The sequence below is a fragment of the Crinia signifera genome, chromosome 3 (assembly GCF_055691185.1).
Source record: "Crinia signifera chromosome 3, ASM5569118v1, whole genome shotgun sequence".
Classification (NCBI taxonomy): domain Eukaryota; kingdom Metazoa; phylum Chordata; class Amphibia; order Anura; family Myobatrachidae; genus Crinia; species Crinia signifera.
In genome coordinates, this window is record NC_139219.1 from 189,352,070 (window position 1) to 189,374,010 (window position 21,941).

General features: G+C 43.7%; 2 protein-coding genes across 8 annotated transcripts in view; one reads left to right on the plus strand and one right to left on the minus strand.

Annotated features, from left to right (window-relative positions):
• CEP162 (centrosomal protein 162) overlaps nucleotides 1–2,043 on the plus strand; it is an 84,283-nt gene extending 82,240 nt beyond the window's left edge. For all 5 annotated transcript variants that reach the window (XM_083177114.1, XM_083177113.1, XM_083177115.1 and 2 more), the window contains one exon: nucleotides 1,035–2,043. In XM_083177114.1, the coding sequence (XP_083033240.1) occupies nucleotides 1,035–1,244 (210 nt within the window). In that variant the 3' untranslated portion in view covers nucleotides 1,245–2,043. The remainder of the gene's footprint in view (nucleotides 1–1,034) is intronic.
• A 162-nt stretch (nucleotides 2,044–2,205) lies between these two features.
• The window catches only part of MRAP2 (melanocortin 2 receptor accessory protein 2), a 99,940-nt gene continuing 80,204 nt past the window's right edge, over nucleotides 2,206–21,941 (minus strand). For all 3 annotated transcript variants that reach the window (XM_083177120.1, XM_083177119.1, XM_083177121.1), the window contains exons 3-4: nucleotides 14,612–14,711; nucleotides 2,206–2,733 (exon numbers count right to left, since the gene is read on the minus strand). In XM_083177120.1, coding sequence (XP_083033246.1) covers nucleotides 2,358–2,733; nucleotides 14,612–14,711 — 476 coding nt within the window. In that variant the 3' untranslated portion in view covers nucleotides 2,206–2,357. The remainder of the gene's footprint in view (nucleotides 2,734–14,611; nucleotides 14,712–21,941) is intronic.

The window sequence follows — 21,941 nt, forward strand, 5'->3', positions numbered from 1 at the left end:
GGCTGCATTCTAATCTATATTAGATACTTACAAAGATTTAGCTGACTGACTTAGTTGTATGCATGTACAGTATATAGTACATTTGAAATGACTTTTTTATTAACTACTGTGAATATAATAGTTTTTAAGAAAACAAATGTTCTCAGAGGGTTGCCGCATTATTTATTTATTGGCTATTCTTCAAAATCTGCGGTGGTTCCCATGTTTTTGATTGCAGAGCGAGCCACCATAGATATGTGGACTGCAAAAGGATTCAGCATGAAAAGCCGGCGGTCGGGATCCCGGCGCTCAAAAACCCGACGCCAGAATCCCGACAAGGGGGGATGTGGATCGCCCCCCCCCCCCCCCTTGCGGGCTCGCTGCGCTCGCCACGCAGCGGGCCCGGTGCCTCGCTACGCTTGGCACACTAATTTATTCTCCCTCCGAGGGTGTTGTGGACACCCACGGGGGGAGAAAGTGTCGAGATTCTGGCGCTCGGGATTTTGAACGCCGGTATCACGACCGCCGGGATTTAAACTGCATCCCCTGCAAAATGCCCAATTTACCATGTGCCAATTAGATTAGCTTGTGTTAACCGTTTGAGCTTAGAGGCTACATTTTTTTACTGGAGAGGTGTATGAGCATTATGAAAGCTGTGTCCGAGATTGGCAGTAAAGTGTTGGCGTAAAACTAATATTGTATTCCGGTAGAGCCTCCTTTTTCACAGCAATTAAAAACCTAAATAAGTTAATTAATGTGTACATCAAAAATGTAGACCATACTTTGCGAAGAAAAAGGGTTGTTGTTTTTTTTTTGCCAAGGATTCTCCCAATCCCAAGATACTGTATTTGCACTTTGAAAGACACCTACTATCAACAGATGGCACCAATTCAAAAGATAGGAAGCAGAAGATAAATATTTGTGGCTTTAAATTATTAGCATGTGAGGGTGGTAACAGACTAGAACTCTTAAATCTGTGTGTCTATACATACCACCTTGAGCTTTTTCTCAAAAGAAAATGTAACAAATATGAAAGTCTTAATGTCATTTTGCAGGTAATCCAGCATTCAAGATACGTTTCAGAAGCTGCACAGGCCAGCGAGCTTGACAAATGGAAGAAACTTGCACAACAAAAAAATGTGGAGTTAGAGCGGTTCAAAACAGAGTTAGATGCAATTTTAGATGTTCTCCGTGTGTTACAAAGACAGGGAGTTGTCATACCAACCTCGGCATCACACAGCTCTGAATTACACTGGAAAACATAACTATTAACATGCACTGATATTTGAAGTTGCGCCATGTATTTATCAATTTTTTTAATGTATTTATAATTGGAAATTTTGTGTATAAAAATTTTTTGTATAATTTTTTTTTTGCATTCCTTTTATTTTGGATAATGACACTCATACCCAGAGTACTGCAGCTAGAAAATTAATAGAATGTGGATGCATGATGTGTTTCTTATCCATTTGTGTGTGTTTGTGTGTCCACAACACTTCGCAATGCCACCATTAGAGACGTACTGGAGTAGAGAACCAGATTTCTTATGCATCTGTCCACCCACTGTTGAACTGATAACTTGTAGGACACATAGCCATATCCTCTGCACCATGTACAATAAGACTTTGTTTCTGTCACCTGTTAAAACCCCAAAAGTCAGGCTTGTGAGGCCCATTTTCACAGTCTGTATTCGTACTGAAACATATCAAGCATGCTTTTGCCACACTCCCAGTAGTGGCATATCATACCTTCCAGATGAGTTTATTAGGAGTTTCCTGTTGCTCATGCTCCTCCTGGGACCTACACATTAGCACACAGGAATCGGCTAGTCTGGAATACTGTGCAGCTATTAATATTCTAATGCTCTTAGTAGTTAATTAATTAATAACATTGCCCACTTATGGTTGTCTGTTAATATAATAATTATAATATCAACATAAAATTGACCACCATACACCAATATCCAGTCTATTAACACTTCTTTGTATGCTGTATGAATGCCAGATGTAGTAGTAAATTATTATTGTGATATTAAATGATTCAATAAATGATCTTCAAATTTGACTGAATGTATCCACACAACTTCTAAAATTGTAGAATTTAAGGAGATGTTAATATGCTGTATTCTTTTGGCAAGAGAGAATTCTCGGTGGTCCCCAGTTGCATGCCAGTGTGCCAAGTTGAGAAAACACTTGATAGTAGTCAAGTCAAACATGAAAAAAAATGTATAAATAGTGTTTTTTATTCATAAGAATATTTCCTTTTAGAACTTTAGAACATTTTTGGTTGGTACATTTAAACAATAATGCAATATTATACATAGTTGCCTTTCAAATGCATAGCCATTGCATACAGCCTAAAAATGAAAAGGTGTGTGGTCACTTGATGAAGTGATGCTTGGTGGAACAGGCTGGTTTATTTTCTAAAATAACTGGTGGATCATAGAGTAGAAGATCCTCATCGGCTGAAGAGGAATTCTGGTCTGTACTCACAAAGTTTGGTATGTCGAATTTTGCAAGACCCTCCTCAATTTTGCAATTTCTAACAGTTTGATGAATGAGAATACCACTGTCCATTGTTCTGTTAGTCAACTTTGTCTTGTCCAACTGATCAACTTCATTTATGTAGCAATGAAAGAGCGACCTAGATTCTTCTATTCCTTGATGGGAGAAAACTCTATCATTTTCTAGTGGTCTACCAAAGTCTCCTGTAAAACTGTTCATTTGGAATCTCTTTTCAGAAGGATCCACATTTCTAGTAGAAAGAGACATGTGTTTAATATGTTTATTAATAGTATGTATTGTCTTACCCGTATCACTGTAAATCAGGTCAGTTTACTGGCCAAAATGTATAAAATTAATTTACAATGACAATTTTTACCAACTACTAAATGAAATGCATGAAAAATCTATGAAAGAAGACAATGGTGAAGTATCACTTGGCTCTGTTAATAACCCAAATTAAGATATTCAGCAATCTATAATTATTAGGACACCCTTCTCCACACTTCTTTCAACTTGAATATTATTTTTAAAATCTCTACACTTAATTAATATGAATCACATGCAATGATAACTATTTGTTTTGCCTGGGGCAGGTGAAACAAATCCCCAATAAGCAGAGATAGACCAGAGCGAGCCTATTACCCACAATCAATGATAGCGGGCAATAGGATATCTCCGTTATTTAAAATATGTATGTCAACTATATACAGTAGGCACCTTTTTTGTGTTTTTGTCTCTTAATGATACACATGTATTGTGTAATATTCGCAATCTTTCAGGAAGGATACTCAATTTTTCTCAATTAAAGATGGTATGCAAGCAGAAAAAGAAAAGCACAATGCCGTTCAACATCAATCCTACTTTAGTTCATAAACTTAATATGACCTAAACAAAAATTCCTCAAAGTACAATACAAAGCATCATAGCGGGAGAGTCCACAGTCTGTAAATAAATATATATATATATATAATTTCACTTTGTTTTTGATTGCCCACTATGTATCCTGAAGATGGGTTGGGCCAGAAACGGCATTGACTGCAATAAAGTACTGCATTCTTTGTTTAAGAGACCCGGAGGGACGCTTTTTTTTTTTTTTTAATGGATTTTTAGAGTTCAACTGCTCTGGTGCCACTCGAAAAATCACATATATCCAAAAAGGAAGACACTTGGAGACTGTATAGAAATTCAAAACTCTGTGTATTAAAGTAAACGTTTTCAGGACACCAGTCCTGTCTTCAGATCAATGGTTCCAGTCTATTGTTCTGAGGATGGGGCCGGTGTCCCGAAAATACACTGACTTTGAATTTATATACAGTGTCCAAATGCCTTTTGGATATGGATAGATATATAGAAATACATACACACGTTTGAAAGTCAAGTATAGATAATGAAAAGCACAATACGTATGAAATCATCAGTAGACTGAACTCTTCTAATCACCTTCTACTCACTGGAAAGCCTATCAAGATGTGTGTGGAAATCCAAATGTAAGCCCATGTGGAATTATCATTTTATTTTCTATCCAAATGGTATACTTACTTATTAATTAGTTTGTTCCACATAGATTGCTCATAAATGGAAACAAATAATGTACATAAATGTTACTCTCAATATGTTTAAAAAAACATCAGTATCAATTATTATTTTTTACTAAAATAGTGGTGTTTACTCCTACCAGAAACTTTCATAGGAGTCCAGCTCAAATTAGATGCTTATTTGCATCATGGTGTCCTGGAAATCTAGATGAGCGTATGGCTCTGTGTTGGATTCTCTCCAATGAAACATCGATCCTCAGCTTTATATCTCAATATGAATGCATAGAGAACACAAAAGTTATGTTCTCTTCTATGGACTTACGGAAGCCTTAAGAGCAGGGAAAATGAAACCGAACAGCAAGTAAAGAAGCAGAGCACAATGATTTATTATACTCTGTATTACATTCATATGTAATTACTTGAATGTTGGAAAATAGCTTGGACTTCTACCACTGCTCATAAGAGCCTGAACTATTGTTAGTGTTTTGATATGCATGAATTCAGATCAGGGATCCTTCAACAGATTGATGGGCCTATTCAGACCCATTCATTTGGGTCTGAATTTGGCTTCCTTCCTGATGTTCGGGGGTTGGTGCATGCGCAAACCGAAGTCACGAATGGCTTTACTGAGTTTCACAATCGCTGAGCCGGTCGCTCGAGGAGGGGCCGAAGCAGGGCAACGCCCAGCGGTTTATGAGCATCCACATAGAAATGCTTGGCATTCCCCTGGGAATGCTGGTGTGTCTATGCCTGCTTCAGGCAGGCAGCTGAAGTCACAGGTCAGCGCCAGCCCGAATTCAGAGATCAGCGGCCATCTGAAAAGTAAGCATTGACTTAAGCTGGCCATACAACTACAGATTTATTGTCCGATCTGGCTGGTTGGAGCAAAAACCTGGTAATGGATGTGAGCAAATGACAGTTGACCATTTTGCTTTGGAAAGCTGCCAAACTGTAATTTAGATACTACCAGGTTTTTGGTCCAACAAGCCAGATCTGACAATTAAGCTGTAGATGTATGGCCAGCTTTACTTTTCAGACTGAAGGCTGCAGAAATAATTTGATCAAATGATTTCTCCTCAGCGCGGCTGTATGCAAGGCGATGTGTAAGTGTACACATCCCCTCACATGTGGGGATTTCGGGGGTATCAGTTGTTTGGGCAGGGTGGCGTTTACCTGTTCGCTAGGCTAGCGCGAGCATATGCAGCCTAGCAAACAGGTCTGAATCAGGCCCTGAGTCTGCCAAATGAGCTTTCCCAAAAGCTGTTTTTTGCAGGGGCCCATAGGAAGAACAATTTAATCCAGTCCTTATTAATAGCCTAAGAAAATTAACTAACTTTACAGTATAAGTTTATGGAAACATAAATGAAATGGCTATTGCAAAACTTGTTTTCAGATTCTAGGTATATAACCAACACTTCAACCTTTAAATAAATAAAAAAGTATTCTAGAATAAAGAAAGCACCCTGATAGACACCAGTTTAATAAATCCTGCACTGTGAATGTTTACATGGTGTGTTCAATCCCCACAGTCTCTTGATGGTTTGCATATGTGCACCAGTCTGGGGGTCGACAAAATTATATCGGTGGTTGACCTTTGCATGGGAATAACCAGCCCGCTCAAGTTCAGTGGAGTTGTATCCTCGCCAGCAGTCGCTGACAATAGTTGTCCCAGGCTCTATGTTGTCGGTTATTGCCACCATGAGGGTCGCGGCATCACCCTGCTTGACAGGCAGCATAAAACATTTGCCGGTTTCCTGGCATACTCCTCCAAAGGCCCACTGTTGTGGGAGGATTCTTCTGACATTCGCCTGCCTCTTCACAAATAATGTCTCATCGACCTACACAATTCTGCCGCTTCCACCTATGCGGCGTTGCGGCTGGGACAGGAGGTCACACTTGCACACCTCCCTCATCAACGCGTTCAACAAGACAGCCGTCTTGTTTGACAGGTTCAGCTCCTTGTCACAGAATTCTATGGAGGTCAATTCCTGGCTCCAACAATAAATGAATCTGATTATCCTGACAAATGGGAGCCTGCATCCTGGATGAAATAGTGAGGCCCGCAGACTCACCTTGGAGCAGCTTTTAATGTAGCAGCGCCACTTCTGCTCCTTTATCGACAGCCGCATCACGTGCCCATTTGGACAGGTGGCTGTCGCTGACAGCAACGAATATTCCTGTAGGAACGCCACAGCTTCCTCCTCTGTCTGGGGAAGGCTGAACAAGGACGCTGAAGCCATACTCCAAACGATAAATATCCAGCGAAATGGACCAATATCCAATCATGGAGTAATATCCACATATATAGACCAATATCGACAGGATAGAAATTCGATCAAATTCACCTCAGAATACGTCACGAAAACAGCAGCTCACCAACACACTCCTCTCCTCACAAAACACCCTCAGAGTGACATTCTGCCAGATGTGACAGAGGGCGGGATTAAAATTGGGCGGGATGGGTTAAAATCGCATCGCATGCAATTACATAGTGACATGCAATGAAAAAATCGGGCGCCCAGATATTACGCAAGTACCATAAATTTACCCCTAAATTGCCACCAATGCCCATCAGGTCCTTTTTATTACAGCAAAACCACAACTTAGCAGATTTCACCAGAATTATTTTGGATGTACAGAAGTGTCTTCATACATCTTTAACTTTTTGCTTCATTTGGCACGAAATGCTTAGCATGACTAAGATGCTCCAACATGAGTAGCGATAGGGTGGATTCCAATTAGTTTTTTTGCCACAGAACAATTTGTATAAAGTAACCATTTATTAAAGTAGCATCTCTTAAGAAAAAAACACGAGATGTGGTTAAGTCACAGATTCCAGTGGCTAATGGCTAATTTGGCCATATGGCTTAAATGGGGAAAGGTGTCTGTGGACACATCTGTAGAATGAAAAACAGTGCAGGTAACAACTTCTGCTTCATTTCCAGTTGGACTAATGTAACCTACAATACAGTTATGTACAGTGTCATGGACTAGCTGAATCCACAGGCAAACTGAATATGCAGTCATTCGGTCAACACGTTGACCACTTTTGGTCGACAGGCAGAAGGTCAAGACCTTTTTACATGTCTTGACATTTACAAGGTTGACATGGTCAAAAGATCATCACAAGCAAACGGTTGACATGGAAAAATAATTCTGACTTGTGCATACTTACCTACATCCCAGTAGGCATAGAGGGAGAATATAATAGTGTGCTGAGCACGAGGCCACCGAAGCATGACGAGTGCACTAATACGGTGTCCATGTCAACCAATGTTGGCATAGACAAAAAAAACATGTCAGCCTTTTTCTATGTAAACATTTTGCTTGTGTTGACGTTATGACCATGTCAACCTATTTCATGTATCGACCTTCTGCCTGTCACCCAATAGTGGTTAACCTATTGACTGTTGACCTAGACGCTCTTGATTTAATGATCCACACCTGGCAAAAGGGACCGGTAAGAATCACAGATACCAATCTTATTAAATGAAGTTTAATATGGGAAAGATACTTTTAATACCTAAGCAGTTAGTATAACAATCAATAAGAATTACAGAGATAATGTTAAGCAAATATTTTTTCTTATAAACTAAAAAGAAAAAAATTAATAGAACAGTCATACTACCACATATTTATATTCTGGGAGAAGCAACATGGACAGTACTGACCAATGTGATACCCCGTTCTCACTGCAGCCAAATTCCCGGGTCTAGCATGTAGACCCGGTAATTTTCCTTTTAACACTGGATTTTTGGCAGTGTGAATGGGTCGCATATCCGGATTTCATACACGGGTAAAACCCTTCTTTTTACCCGCGTCTGCGATCCGGATATGCAGACACGGGTTGACCCGTTCACACTGCCGAAAAACCCGTGTTTAAAGGCAAATTCCCGGGTAAAACTTCTTCACCCGGGAATTTGCCTTGCAGTGAGAACGGGGGTCCAGCACGTCAGTCCCCGACATTTTAATGCCAGGTAAAAGCCGTGTCTTTAGATAGACTCTCAAAAAAAGTTTTTCAATGTAAATATGGTACTTAATCAAACCTGGATGTCAGGTTGTTGTCCTCTCCCTTGTGTCAATGCAGAATAGCCAAGAATCTGCTTTCCAACATTCCATAGCTAAGTTGGGTGTATGTTGTCACTAAGGGCCTTATTCTAGAGAGAATTAGATTTGCGTGAGTTATTTTGTTTCTGTGCAGGGTAAATACTGGCTGCTTTATTTTTACACTGCAATATAGATCTCACTTTGAAGTGAAACCCCACCCAAATCTAATTCTCTCAGCACAAGTAACATCTGCCCCACCTGCAGTGCACATGGTTTTGTCCATCTAAGAAGCAATTTGTCAGAGTGAACCAAAATAACCCCCTAAGGCAGGGAAGGGCGACACACGCAGCCTAACCTCATGTTGGTGAGAAAGGTTAGGCCTGACATGTGTAAGACCTCTAATGTTACCATTATCTGTGTTGCATCGTTCACAGGTCACCATGTTGCTTATATATAAAGAAATACAAAGAATATTATATAGGGTTATGTGTTGCCTAATATCTGATGATCCATAACATAATCCTGACAATCTGCTGGCTTACTGTTTCTTGCAAATCATTAAAAACAAATATTTAGCTGGAACACATACAGTATTCATGTTTTATCTCCCACATTGTTATGTTATTGAAGTCTTGTATTTACTCAAAACAAGACACTGCAGCTTCTGGAATAACCAGAGCTTTCTACCAAGATGTTCCATCAATTTCCTGTTGCTATGGAGCTCTCAAATGACATGCAAGGTGCTTGAGTAAGATTGCTAGCTGTATATTTATGTAAACCATTGCAAAGCAAAAATGCAGTGCTTCCAAATCCTTTCATAATTTTGCCACCTGGCAAAATTTCCCTTACCCAAATACTCTATTCACTTCAGATGCATCTGAACAGACCTATGATAAACCCCTGACCGTTTCAGATCAGATGGATCTTTGGTGCAGCACCTAAGATTTTTTTGTCAGAGGGATCTGAGACTCAGCCGCACATCTGATCTGAGGGAGCTCAGATTTGGCCTTTTTTCTTCAGATTGGTCTGTCAGATACATCTGAATCTGGAGAAAACAGGCCAAATCTGACTAGGGGATGGGGGGCCTTTAGTCTTCTCGCTGCAGATGGTCCTTCTTTCTGCAGTGGGGCTGCCTCAGTTTCAAGACTCTCCATCCTGAGCAGTTCAGACCCCTTTTCACGGTCTCCTCCTCATGGGAGTAGCTGGCTATGACTTTCTGTTAATCTGGTCTGTACTCTCCTCCTCTGGCACATGCCTGGATCCGAGTCTGGACATACTGAATGTCTCACCCAGACTGGATATATTCATAGCAAACCAATGGTGGATGAAGATACAGGCTGATGGCTCATGATTGATGCAGACATCAATGACACCATCCACCCCTTTTAAAGTGCTGTGCAGTGTCATTCTTGGGCAATCCCAGTGGTTAAATATAACAGAAGGAAAAAAAATGAATGTGGTTAGGTAAAAGGACTCCTAGAAAAGGCAATACCCTCTGCATATTTTCTCCCACATCCAGCAGGGGACACTGCCTTAAACCATGGGGATTGGGATGTGGTCTGGAGGAGCCTGCACTTTAAGAAAATTTGACCTGCTGGCTACTTCCCCTACCATTCCCCTCCAGACTGCAGTCTTTGGAAAAAGGTTTCCGATGGAGTAGGATCCCCGGCTAGGTCTCTCTGGGAGACTGTAGTTCTTTTATTTTATATATATATATGTTATTTCCTGGCAGTGTTTTCTTGTTGCATAAGTCCCTGGAGGGAGCCAGGTCGTCACTGCACGCAGTGTACCTCCTGGGCTCAGCCACCGGGAGCTGGTCCCGGGGGCCTGCTGCAGCAGGCATTATGGGCCCAAGGCTACCACACACCTTCAGGGACAGGACTTAAGGAGCGCTGAGCGCAGTGTGGTCCCGGCCAGATTGCAAGCTGGCTGGGGGGAGACAGGCAAATCGCGCTCAGCGTTTGCGATATCAAGGGCGGTGCTGTGTGTGTGGGCTTACCAGAGTCCTCTGTCCACTCAGGGCAGCTGACAGTGCAGGGTGAGACCTGCGGGCTACATGCGCCGGAGGGACCAGAAGCCGGAAGTGGGCAGTTTCCTGCAGGGGATCTGTCATCCGGCAGCAGCGTCCTGTATAACACAGGGCGCAGGGTCCACTTCTTGCCTGTACTTATCGGCAGCGGTAGCTCCCAGTGGCAGGGTACCTGAGCCAACCATAGCAGTGGTTCTTCTGCCGACACAGGTATTGTGGTCTGGGGAGAAGCTTGGTAGTGGGCAGAATTCGAGGTTGCGGCTACCTTTTCCCCCTGTTCCTTTTTTTAGACCCAGGTTAGTAAGATTTCACTTAGGAGTCTGGTGCACTTTGTGTGAAGTATGGCTGAGAGAAGTACTTCTAAAGCAGCTCTTAAGCTGTATACCTGCAAGAAATGTAAAGTGCAGTACAAACAGAACATTAAGGGTGTGTCTGTATGTGAGGCTTGCTAAGGTGCACCTCAAACTTCACAGGTGAGCTCACATCAGCAAACTCCTGAGCTCACAGCTGTTTCTTTCTAGTTTAGCAGCAGAACTGGCTGCTTCTAGTAGAGAAAGAGAGGTGCTGCAGGCTCAAATTGAAAGCTTATCATCAGCTGAGCCTCCATGGGCCACGTCCTTATTAAGGTCAGTGGACAGTCTAACTAAATATTTTTCCTCATAGTCTCAGGCTATCCCTTCATCCCCTAGGACAGTGGTCAGGGAACTCGGTCCTCATTACCCACGCAGTGCATGGTTTGCAGGTCTCACAGAATCACAAGTGAAATAATTAACTCCACCTGCGGACCTTATAAAATGTGTCTGTGAGTGATTAGTACACCTGTGCACCTGCTGGGTTACCAGCAAAACATGCACTGTGTGGGGTAATGAGGACCGAGTTCCCTGACCACTGCCCTAGGAGAAGGGGCCCGACTGTATTACTACAGTCAGATGAGGCGGAGGAAGATTCCTCTGCAAAAGAGGGGGAAGTTATGATTGATGAATATGCAGAGGAAGACTCTCAAGGTATTGATGCTCTAATTAGAATGGTCAAACAGACCTTGGAGTTGTCGGATCCGGAAGTTCCGGTATCCATTTTTGGAAAGACCCCTAAACAGCAGGTGTGTTTTCCAGAGTCTCCAGAATTGGATAAAGTGTTGCTAGAAGCCTGGCAGTCACCGGATAAAAAAAATTCCAGGTGTCTAAAAATTTTTAAGTATTATATCCATTTTTACAGGAGTCAAGAAACAAATGGGAGTCTCCTCCAGCGGACACTTCGGTGTCAACTCTTCCTATTCCAGGAGCTGTGGCGCTGAAGGAGGCTCCTGACCGCAGGCTGGAAGCCACACTTAAGTATGTGTATTCTGCCTCTGGGTTTTTGTTGAGGACTGCTTTAGCAGGGGCCCGGGTAATCAAGGCCGTTGAAAAGTGGGCGGCTCAGCTGGGGGCTGGCCTAAAAGGTAATAGGCCTAGAGCAGAATTGTTGCCCTTGGCTGAATATATCCAGGATGCGGCTGGGTATCTGGTGGAGGCTGCCACAGATACAGCCACAGTAGGGGCCAGGATTTCGGCATCTGCTGTGTTGGCTAGACGTTCGCTATGGCTTCGGTCCCTGCAAGCAGAGGTGGAAATCAAATAGGCAGTGGAGGCCTTACCTTATAATGGAGATATGTTATTTGGACCAGAATTGGATAAATTAATCTCTCAGGCCATAGGCAACAAATCAACTTTCCTGCCATCCTAGTCGCCACCTTCGAAAAGGCCTTATGGAGGAACGTCCTTTCGAGCTTTTCGAGGTGCATCAGGAGGTAGAGGAGCATTCTCAGCTTTAAGAGGAAGACGTGGCAGAGGGGCAGCCACGTCTGTTGCAACAGCATCTACCGCTCGTCGCCAGGAGCAGAAGCCACCACATTTGTTTTTCAGAGCTCTCCGGTGCATTCTTTCTTTTTAAAAATGTTCCAAACAGTTGATTTGGTCACACCTAATGTTTTTGCTATCTCTCTAATGGGTTTGTTTAGATTTTTCAGCCTAATGATGGCTTGCTTCACTGATAGTGACAGATCTTTAGATATCTCATCCAAATGCAAATGTCACACCTGGAATCAACTTCAGACCCTTTACCTGCTTAACTGATGAAATAACAAGGGAATAGCCCACACCTGTCCATGAAATAGGTTTTAAGTTGTCTGTCCCATTATTTTCGGTTCCTTGAAAAGTGGGAGACATATAGAAACCGCTGTAATTCGTACACTGTTCACCTGATTTTAGATGCATACTTGCCTACCCGACCCTCTCCATGCGGGAGAAAATGCTCTGTTCCTGGACTACCCTAGTAATGTATGATTGCCATCACCTGTGGTGAAACACCTTTACCTAGCTCCCCACCAATGGCGTAGCTTGCTTTGCGGCGCCCCCCCGCCGTTAATGGGGGGGGCGCCGTCGGCCTCCCTCCCCCGGCCGCCCGTGCCCCCCCATCGCCGCAGGCTTACCTGTCTGCGCTGCAGCGCGTCTCGGCTGCCATCCTAGCTTCAATTAGATTCTATGTAGACGGACCATGATAAAATGGCCGCCGCCATACCGCAGACAGTTTCAGAGAACTGTCTGCTTTATGGGGCGGCCATTTTATCGTGGTCCGTCGCGCAGAGCCGGGACGCGCAGACATGTAAGCCTGGGGGGGATGGGGGGCGGGGGCATTACTATAGCACCGCAGCCCCCCCCCCGGCGCCCCCACATGCACAGCGCCCCCCCGCGACCGCGGGGGCTGCGGTGCTATAGTTACGCCCCTGCTCCCCACAGGTGATTGCAATCATACATTACCAGGGAAGTCCAGAAACCGAGCATATTCTCCCAAATGGAGAGGGTCAGGTAGGCAAGTATGTTAAGTTGTAAATACCCTCAAATTAAAGCTGAAAGTCTGAAGTTAAAGTACATCCTGGTTTGGTTCATTTCAAATCCATTGTGGTGGTGTATAGAGCCCAAAATATGAGAATTGTGTCGCTGTCCCAATATTTATGGACCTGACTGTATGTATCTGGTTTATGCATGAAATATTTAAGATACAGTTTTGTTCATATTTTTAAACACTTTTTCTTTCAGAATATGCATTTGTTGTTAATTGTGAATAATAGAACATGATCTCTTGAATACAGTAGGCAGAACTCTCCATTATTGTAATCAGTGCACAGTAAATGTGCACCAACCTTCAGGCACCCACAGAGGATATGGCTTTTACAGGCATCTATGCATCCCTATGTTAATCTGCATACTTACTGTAATTAATTATTAATTTACTGTACCTTGCATATGCTAGAACTAAATTCAGCATAGTGTTAAAAGTAACACACTATATGAACATGCAAATAATGCCATCCCTAAAATTATCTTTGTACATGAACTCCCGCATGCCCTCGCTAGCATGCAAGGGGATGTGTATGAGAACGCTGAAGGCAAGATAAATCATTTGATGAACCCTTTTTCTGCCCCCATAGAGATAACAACAATAGTAGCAATACATGTATTACAGTATATAGGATATTTATATCACCGATCATTTATGTGCTTTCTTGCTATTCTAAGGCCCCTATACACTACTACTTGTCTGAGGCACTGGTCGGATACGATTTCCCTTGAACTATCCGCAGCAGGTCCCCGGGAGGGCTTCCATCCCCTTTGTCAATTGATGTGTCATTTTTTTACATGCAATTTATCGCATGTAAAAGGACACCCAGGTGAGTTCAAGGGAAATCAGATGCGATTTATCATACGGGCAGCACGTCCAACTTCCGAGCCGATGCACACGGGACTGTACATCAGAGTGGATCTGATGTCAAACACCTTTGATTTGGCCAATTTTCATCATCTCAATTAGGCCCCATATGTGCCCCATATATAGGAGCTGATGTACCAAGCCTTGAAGAGTGATAAAGTGGAAAGAGAAAAAGAAGCAACCAACCAGCTTCTGTCATTTTTGAAACACAGCCTATGTGGCAGTCAGGAGCTGGTTGATAGGTACATTATCTCTCTCCACTTTATCATCCTCCAAGCCTTAGTACAACTAAACCATAATATGTTCTCTCCTGTTGTTTGATGCTTACTAGAGTTTCATAAAAAATAAATCACATACAGTATGCTTTCCTCCCAAAAGTCCTGCTTTTCACGGGAACATCCCATTTTTTGGGGTGGGGGGGGGCAGTTGGGAGTCCCCACTGTCATCCATGAATAGACGCTGTGCACATGCATCTATTCCTGCAACCAGAGAGGCTGGGTTCATGGTTAGCAGCTCACAGAGCCGCTGGCCAGGCCCCAACAGCAGTATAAATGGGGGGTGTGGCCTCATGGGAGAGTCACAAGTATAGGTCATGCCCCTTGCCACTAGCCCCCCCCCCCATTTTAATGTCAGTGTCCCACCTTACCTCTCTTAAATTTTGGATATAAAATATAATTCTCGGCCTGTGCAGAAAGCTTTGTTTTCTCAAACTCACAAGCACAGTGAATATATAAATTCTTCAAGTACAGGCAGTAGTCACACATGATACTTACTCTTGGTGAGGAGCTCCTGTCTTGGTCAACAAAGTCAAAACAAAAAACATAAAAACAACAAAGACAGCCAGGCCAACCCAGAATCCGATCACAATAGAATCTGTAAGAGAAATAAACTGTAGTAAACGTAGTTATACTGGTGGGATTTTCTAGTCTTCTATCAGTTTCAGTGTCATATATTAACTTGTGGTGTAATTAGAATGAATACACATTTTTAAAATGAGTGATAATTTCATGAAGGTACCATACAACGTTTTCAAGGAGATTTTGGGCCCAATTCAGTCTTAACCCCTTCCTGACACAGCATGTTTTTGCCTTTCTGACAGAGCCCTTTTTTTCAAATCTGACATGTATCACTTAAGTGGGGATAACTTTTTTTTGCTTTTACTTATCCCAGTGATTTTGAGATTGTTTTTTCGTGACACATTGTACTTCAAGTTAGTGGTAAATTTTCGTCGATACAGTCTGTGTTTTTTTGTGAAAAATACCAAAATGTCGGAAAAAAATGGAAAATTTAGCAATTTGCAAAATGTTAAATTTTCTGCTTGTGAGACAAATAATCATACCACTCAAAATAGTTAATAACTAACATAGACCATATGTCTACTTTATGTTTCCATCATTATTTCAACTTCCTTTTAATTTTTTTGGACACTAGGAGGCTTACAATATGAATAGCAAATTTTCAAGAAAATTTCAAACACTGATTTTTTTAGGGATCAGTTCAGTTCTGATGTGACTTTGAGGGACTTGTATGTGAGACACCCCCATAAATGATGCCATTTCAAAAACTGCACCCCTCACAGTATTCAAAACAGCATTTTGTAAGTTTGTTAACCCTTTAGGTGTTTCACAGGAATTAAAACAAAGTGTAGGTGAAATTTCAAAATTTCATTTTTTTTGCAGATTTGCAATTTTAATACATTTTTCTAAGGAACACAGTACATTTTACTAGAGAAATGTGACTAAAAATTGATTCCCCCAATTCTTTTGTTTTCATAAATATCCTATATGTGGCCCTAGTGTGCACGTTGACCAAACCACAGGCTTCATAATAGAAGGAGCACCTACTTGATTTTGGAGCCTCCTTTTTATGAGATTATTTTTTAGGCACCATGTAGGTTTCTAGGCACCATAAGATGCTAAAAGTTAGGAACCCCCCCACAAGTGACCCCATTTTGCAAACTACACCCCTCAGGGAATTCATCTAGGGGTATAGTGTACATTTCAAACCCCCAGGGGTTTCACCAATTGTGGTACAACTGGGCAGTGAAAATGAAAAATTAATTTTTTTACACAAAAATGCAGTTCTGGCTCCAAATTTGTCATTTTCACAAGGAATGAAGGAGACAAAGCACCCCAAAATCTGTGCCCCAATTTCTCCCGAGTATGGCAATGCCTCATATGTGACCAAAAAATACCAGTTGGGTGCATGGCAGGACTCAGAAGGGAAGGAGTGATTTTTGGATTTTGCAGCTCAGATTCTGGTGGAATGTTGGTGGGTGCTATGTCGCATTAGCAAGACCCTTGAAGCACCAATACAGTGGAACCCCCCCACAAGTGACCCCATTTTGCAAACTACACCCCTCAGGGAATTCATCTAGGGGTATAGTGTACATTTCAAACCCCCAGGGGTTTCACCAATTTTGATACAACTGGGCTGTGCAAATGAAAAATTACATTTTTTACACAAAAATGCAGTTCTGGCTCAAAATTTTTCATTTTCACAAGGAATGAAGGTGACAAAGCACCCCAAAATCTGTGCCCCAATTTCTCCCGAGTATGGCAATGCCTCACATGTGACCAAAAATACCAGTTGGGTGCATGGCAGGACTCAGAAGGGAAGGAGTGATATTTGGATTTTGCAGCACAGATTCTGGTGGAATGTTGGTGGGTGCTATGTCGCATTAGCAAGACCCCCAAAGCACCAATACAGTGGAACCCCCCCACAAGTGACCCCATTTTGCAAACTACACCCCTCAGGGAATTCATCTATGGGTATAGTGTACATTTCAAACCCCCAGGGGTTTCACCAATTTTGATACAACTGGGCAGTGAAAATGAAAAATTACATTTTTTTACACAAAAATGCAGTTCTGGCTCAAAATTTTTCATTTTCATAAGGTATGAAGGAGAAAAAGCACCCCAAAATCTGTGCCCCAATTTCTCCCGAGTATGGCAATGCCTCATATGTGACCAAAAAATACCAGTTGGGTGCATGGCAGGACTCAGAAGGGAAGGAGTGATTTTTGGTGGTGGAATGTTGGTGGGTGCTATGTCGCATTAGCAAGACCCCCAAAGCACCAATACAGTGGAACCCCCCCACAAGTGACCCCATTTTGCAAACTACACCCCTCAGGGAATTCATCTAGGGGTATAGTGTACATTTAAAAGCCCCAGGGGTTTCACCAATTTTGATACAACTGGGCAGTGAAAATGAAAAATTACATTTTTTTACACAAAAATGCAGTTCTGGCTCCAAATTTGTCATTTTAACAAGGAATGAAGGAGAAAAAGCACCCCAAAATCTGTGCCCCAATTTCTCCCGAGTACGGCAATGCCTCACATGTGACCAAAAAATACCAGTTGGGTGCATGGCAGGACTCAGAAGGGAAGGAGTGATTTTTGGATTTTGCAGCTCAGATTCTGGTGGAATGTTGGTGGGTGCTATGTCGCATTAGCAAGACCCCCGAAGCACCAATACAGTGGAAGCCCCCCACAAGTGACCCCATTTTGCAAACTACACCCCTCTGGGAATTCATCTAGGGGTATAATGTACATTTCAAACCCCCAGGGGTTTCACCAATTGTGGTACAACTGGGCAGTGAAAATGAAAAATTAAATTTTTTACACAAAAATGCAGTTCTGGCTCAAAATTTTTCATTTTCAGAAGGTATGAAGGAGAAAAAGCACCCCAAAATCTGTGCCCCAATTTCTCCCGAGTACGGCAATGCTTCATGTGTGACCAAAAAATGGCAGGACTCAGAAGGGAAGGAGTGATATTTGGATTTTGCAGCTCAGATTCTGGTGGAATTTTGGTGGGTGCTATGTCGCATTAGCAAGACCCCCGAAGCACCAATACAGTGGAACCCCCCCCACAAGTGACCCCATTTTGCAAACTACACCCCTCAGGGAATTCATCTAGGGGTATAGTGTACATTTCAAACCCCCAGGGGTTTCACCAATTTTGATACAACTGGGCTGTGCAACTGAAAAATTACATTTTTTACACAAAAATGCAGTTCTGGCTCAAAATTTTTCATTTTCATAAGGTATGAAGGAGAAAAAGCACCCCAAAATCTGTGCCCCAATTTCTCCCGAGTACGGCAATGCCTCACATGTGACCAAAAAATACCATTTGGGTGCATGGCAGGACTCAGAAGGGAAGGAGTGATTTTTGGATTTTGCGGCTCAGATTCTGGTGGAATGAATGGTGGGTGCTATGTGGCATTAGCAAGACCCCCGAAGCATGGTGAAATGATGAACCTAAAAATCCATAGATGTGTGGTATATTTTAAAACACTCCTTTATACATAGGCCGGGTTTGTCGGGGCAAGTGTCACACTGGAAAATAGTTTGCTTTCTTATTCCCTTTTTATAGCAAACTTTGCACCTTTTTTGTGTCCTGCCCTTTTTTCCAGTGGAGGGGATTTCATCAGGAAAATGCTGCCCTGGTACAATACGGGGGCCAGTACTAGAAGTACTGGGGCCCTCTGCCTGCTGGTTCCCAAATATTAGGCCCTTTATGACTTCCTCTTGAAAGTGCATAAATGTCCCCCTCTGGCTGGTAGAACGGAATAGCACGTAAGCGTTATACAGTGCCATCTGGATGATATACACGGCCAGCTTCTTGTACCAGATTTTTGTTTTCCGCAGGGCACTGTACGGCTTCAGTACCTGATCTGAAAGATCCACTCCGCCCATGTACCTATTGTAATCCAGGATACAATTAGGTTTTGAGGTGTGGGTACTGGTACCTCGTACAGGGACGGAGGTGGTACTGTCTCCGTGAATTGTTGTCAGTATAAGGACATCCCTCTTGTCCTTATATTTGACCAACAACATATTTTCGGTGCATATTCCCCTGCTTTCACCCCTTCTCATTACTTGGGCAATGTGCGTTTTTGGGAGGCCTCTTTGGTTCTTGCGCACAGTACCGCAAGCTGCTGTACCTCTTGAACCAAGGGCCTTAAACAGGGGGATGCTGGTGTAAAAGTTATCCACATAGAGGTGATAACCTTTATCCAGGAAGGGGTGCACTAAATCCCAGACAATTTTTCCACTAACACCTACGAGGGAGGGGGGGCATTCTGGCGGTTCAATTCTTGAATCCTTCCCTTCATATACCCTAAACCTGTGGGTGTACCCTGAGGTGCTTTCACACAGCTTATACATTTTTATGCCATACCTTGCCCTCTTACCGGGAAGGTACTGGCGGAATTTAACCCTTCCTTTAAAATGTATAAGGGACTCGTCTATGCAAATGAATTTATCTGGGATGTACATCTCTTCAAATTTGGCACTGAAATGATCAATGACCGGCCTGACTTTGAATAGCCGGTCAAAGGTGGGATCATCTCTGGGTGGGCACTGTGCATTATCGTTGTAATGCAAAAATTTAAGGATTAACTCAAAACGATTCCGGGTCATGGCCATACGGTAAAGTGGGGTGCTGTACAGAACATCTGTACTCCAATATTGCCTAATTTCTGGCTTTTTTACTATGCCCATATGAAACACCAGACCCCAAAACGTCATCATCTCTACTGCATCTACAGGGGTCCACCTAGCAAATGATGACGTGGGGTTTTGAGCAATAAACTGCTGGGCATATAAATTAGTTTGGTCCACCATTAAATTTATAAAATCATCAGAGAAAAATAATTTGAAAAAGTCAATTTCTCTGAGACCTGTGGAATCAAATTGGATTCCTGGCATGGCCAAAAACTCAGGAACCTGGGGCTCAAAATTGTCTGGTGGTGGGGTCCATACGAGATCAATTATTGGGGGGGGGGGGTCTCAGCTGCTCTACGGGGGCGTCTTTGAGGGGGTCCCTCATCACTAGAGGAGGAAGAGGAGCTTAAGATGAATCCTTCAAATTCCCCGCTTGCCTCACTGGCTGTGTCAGAGTCAGAGGCAAGCATGGCATATGCCTCCTCCGCTGAATACATTCTTCTGGATGACTGGGATGACATTTGGGATGACATTTAGGATGACATTTGGGATGCCATTTTTATTTTTGTGTTACTGGTAGTGAAATGTTTCAACACGTGTATAGTGTAGGGGGGGGTACAAACTTTATTTCAACCCGGGGGGTATGTAGTGTGTAGTGTGTATGTAGTGCAGAAAAAAAAAATACTTTATACAGGAATTTGATCCCAATAAAAAAAAAAAAAATTGAAGGGGTTAAAAAAAAGGGGGATTTTTGTCCTTACCTGGAAAATCCTTATTTCTGAATCCTTTGGTGGACACTGGGACAGTGGGAAGGGGGCGGAGCCATGGCGACAGGCACCAAGTAGCTTACACTTTAGTGGTGCAGCCCAGGCCCCTCCTTCCCCACACTCCATCCTAGGTCAGTTTAGACTACCACCGGACTTAGGAGCACAGGAAAGGAGAGAATGAAAGAAAGAAAAAGAGAGATCTTGTATCACCATGAACAAGAGCATTCCCTAAAACCAACCCATCCGCCGATCAGGGGCGTCTGGGCGGGCGCCCAGTGTCCACCAAAGGATTCAGAAATAAGGATTTTCCAGGTAAGGACAAAAATCCCCTTATTTCCTTCATGCCATTGGTGGCCACTGGGACAGTGGGACGTCCCACCGCTGTCCCCTCACGGGAGGGAACGCTCCTGAGCTGCAGAAAGAACGCCACGGCCGAACGCAGAGTCGACCTCGGTGAAAGTATCAAACCTGTAGTGGCGTATAAAAGTGTGCATGGAAGACCATGTGGCTGCGCGGCACAGCTGCTCTGCGGAGACTCCTGAAGCCGCAGCCCACGATGATCCTACCGAGCGAGTGGAATGGGTCGTGAGCCCTGCTGGCGCCGGCCTATTCGCCAGGAGGTATGCCTGCTGAACCGTAAGCCGCAACCACCTGGCAATGGACTGTTTAGATGCGGGCCAACCCCGCTTCTGATGATCATAAAGAACAAACAAAGCTTCTGTTCTTCTAATCTCCCTGGTCCTATCCACATAGATGCGAAGGGCCCGAACCACATCAAGAGCCCCTCCACTTCTTGAATCCTGGAAAGCAGGAACTACGATTTCTTGGTTTACGTGAAACCTGGATACCACTTTTGGCAGGTAACCCAACCTGGTACGGAGGACTGCCCGATCTTGGTGGAAGACCAAAAACGGTGGCTTACAAGATAGAGCGGTCAAATCCGAGACCCGCCTAGCTGACGCAATCGCCAGAAGGAAACACACCTTCCATGAAAGCCAACGCAACTCCACCGACTCCAGAGGCTCAAACGGAGCCACCTGAAGAGCTCTCAGAACCAAAGGCAGATCCCACGGGACTACGGGACTCCAAAAGGGAGGAGTCACGTGCATGACCCCCTGGAGGAAAGTGCGAACCTCCGGTCTTGTCGCAATGCGCCTCTGAAACAGAACCGAGAGCGCCGAGACCTGAACCTTCAAAGTGGAATGTTGAAGGCCCAAATCCACTCCCGACTGCAAGAAGGCCAAAACCTTGGGCAACGAGAACCTCCTTGGATTCTTCTCGTGCTCTTCACACCAGCGAAAGAAAGAACTCCAGATCCTGTAGTAGACTCTTGCTGAAGACGGCTTCCTGGCCGCTATCATGGTTCTTATCACAGAATCTGAGAACCCCCTGTCTCTTAAGATCTCCCTCTCAAGAGCCAAGCCGTCAAACCGAGACGAGCTAGGTTGGGATGTCGACAGGGTCCCTGAGACAGAAGGTCTGGCCGGAGAGGTTCCTGCCACTGAGGTTCCTCCGCCATGAGCCGGAGATCGGCATACCAGGCCCTGCGTGGCCAGTTTGGGGCCACCAGGATTACCCTTACCCGTTCCCGCTTGAGTCTTCTTAGGAACCGAGGAAGAAGAGCCACCGGCGGGAAGGCGTACACCAGATCGAACGGCCAAGGTGCCGACAGAGCGTCGACCAGAAATGCGCCTGGATCCCGAGTCCTGGACCCGTAACAACTTGTGATTCCACCGGGATGCCAGGAGGTCTATCTGAGGCCTTCCCCAACGAAGGGTTAGAGAGTGAAACACCTCTGGATGAAGAGACCATTCTCCGGAGTGGATCTCTTGGCGGCTCAGAAAGTCTGCTTCCCAGTTTTCGACGCCGGGAATGTACACTGCCGACAA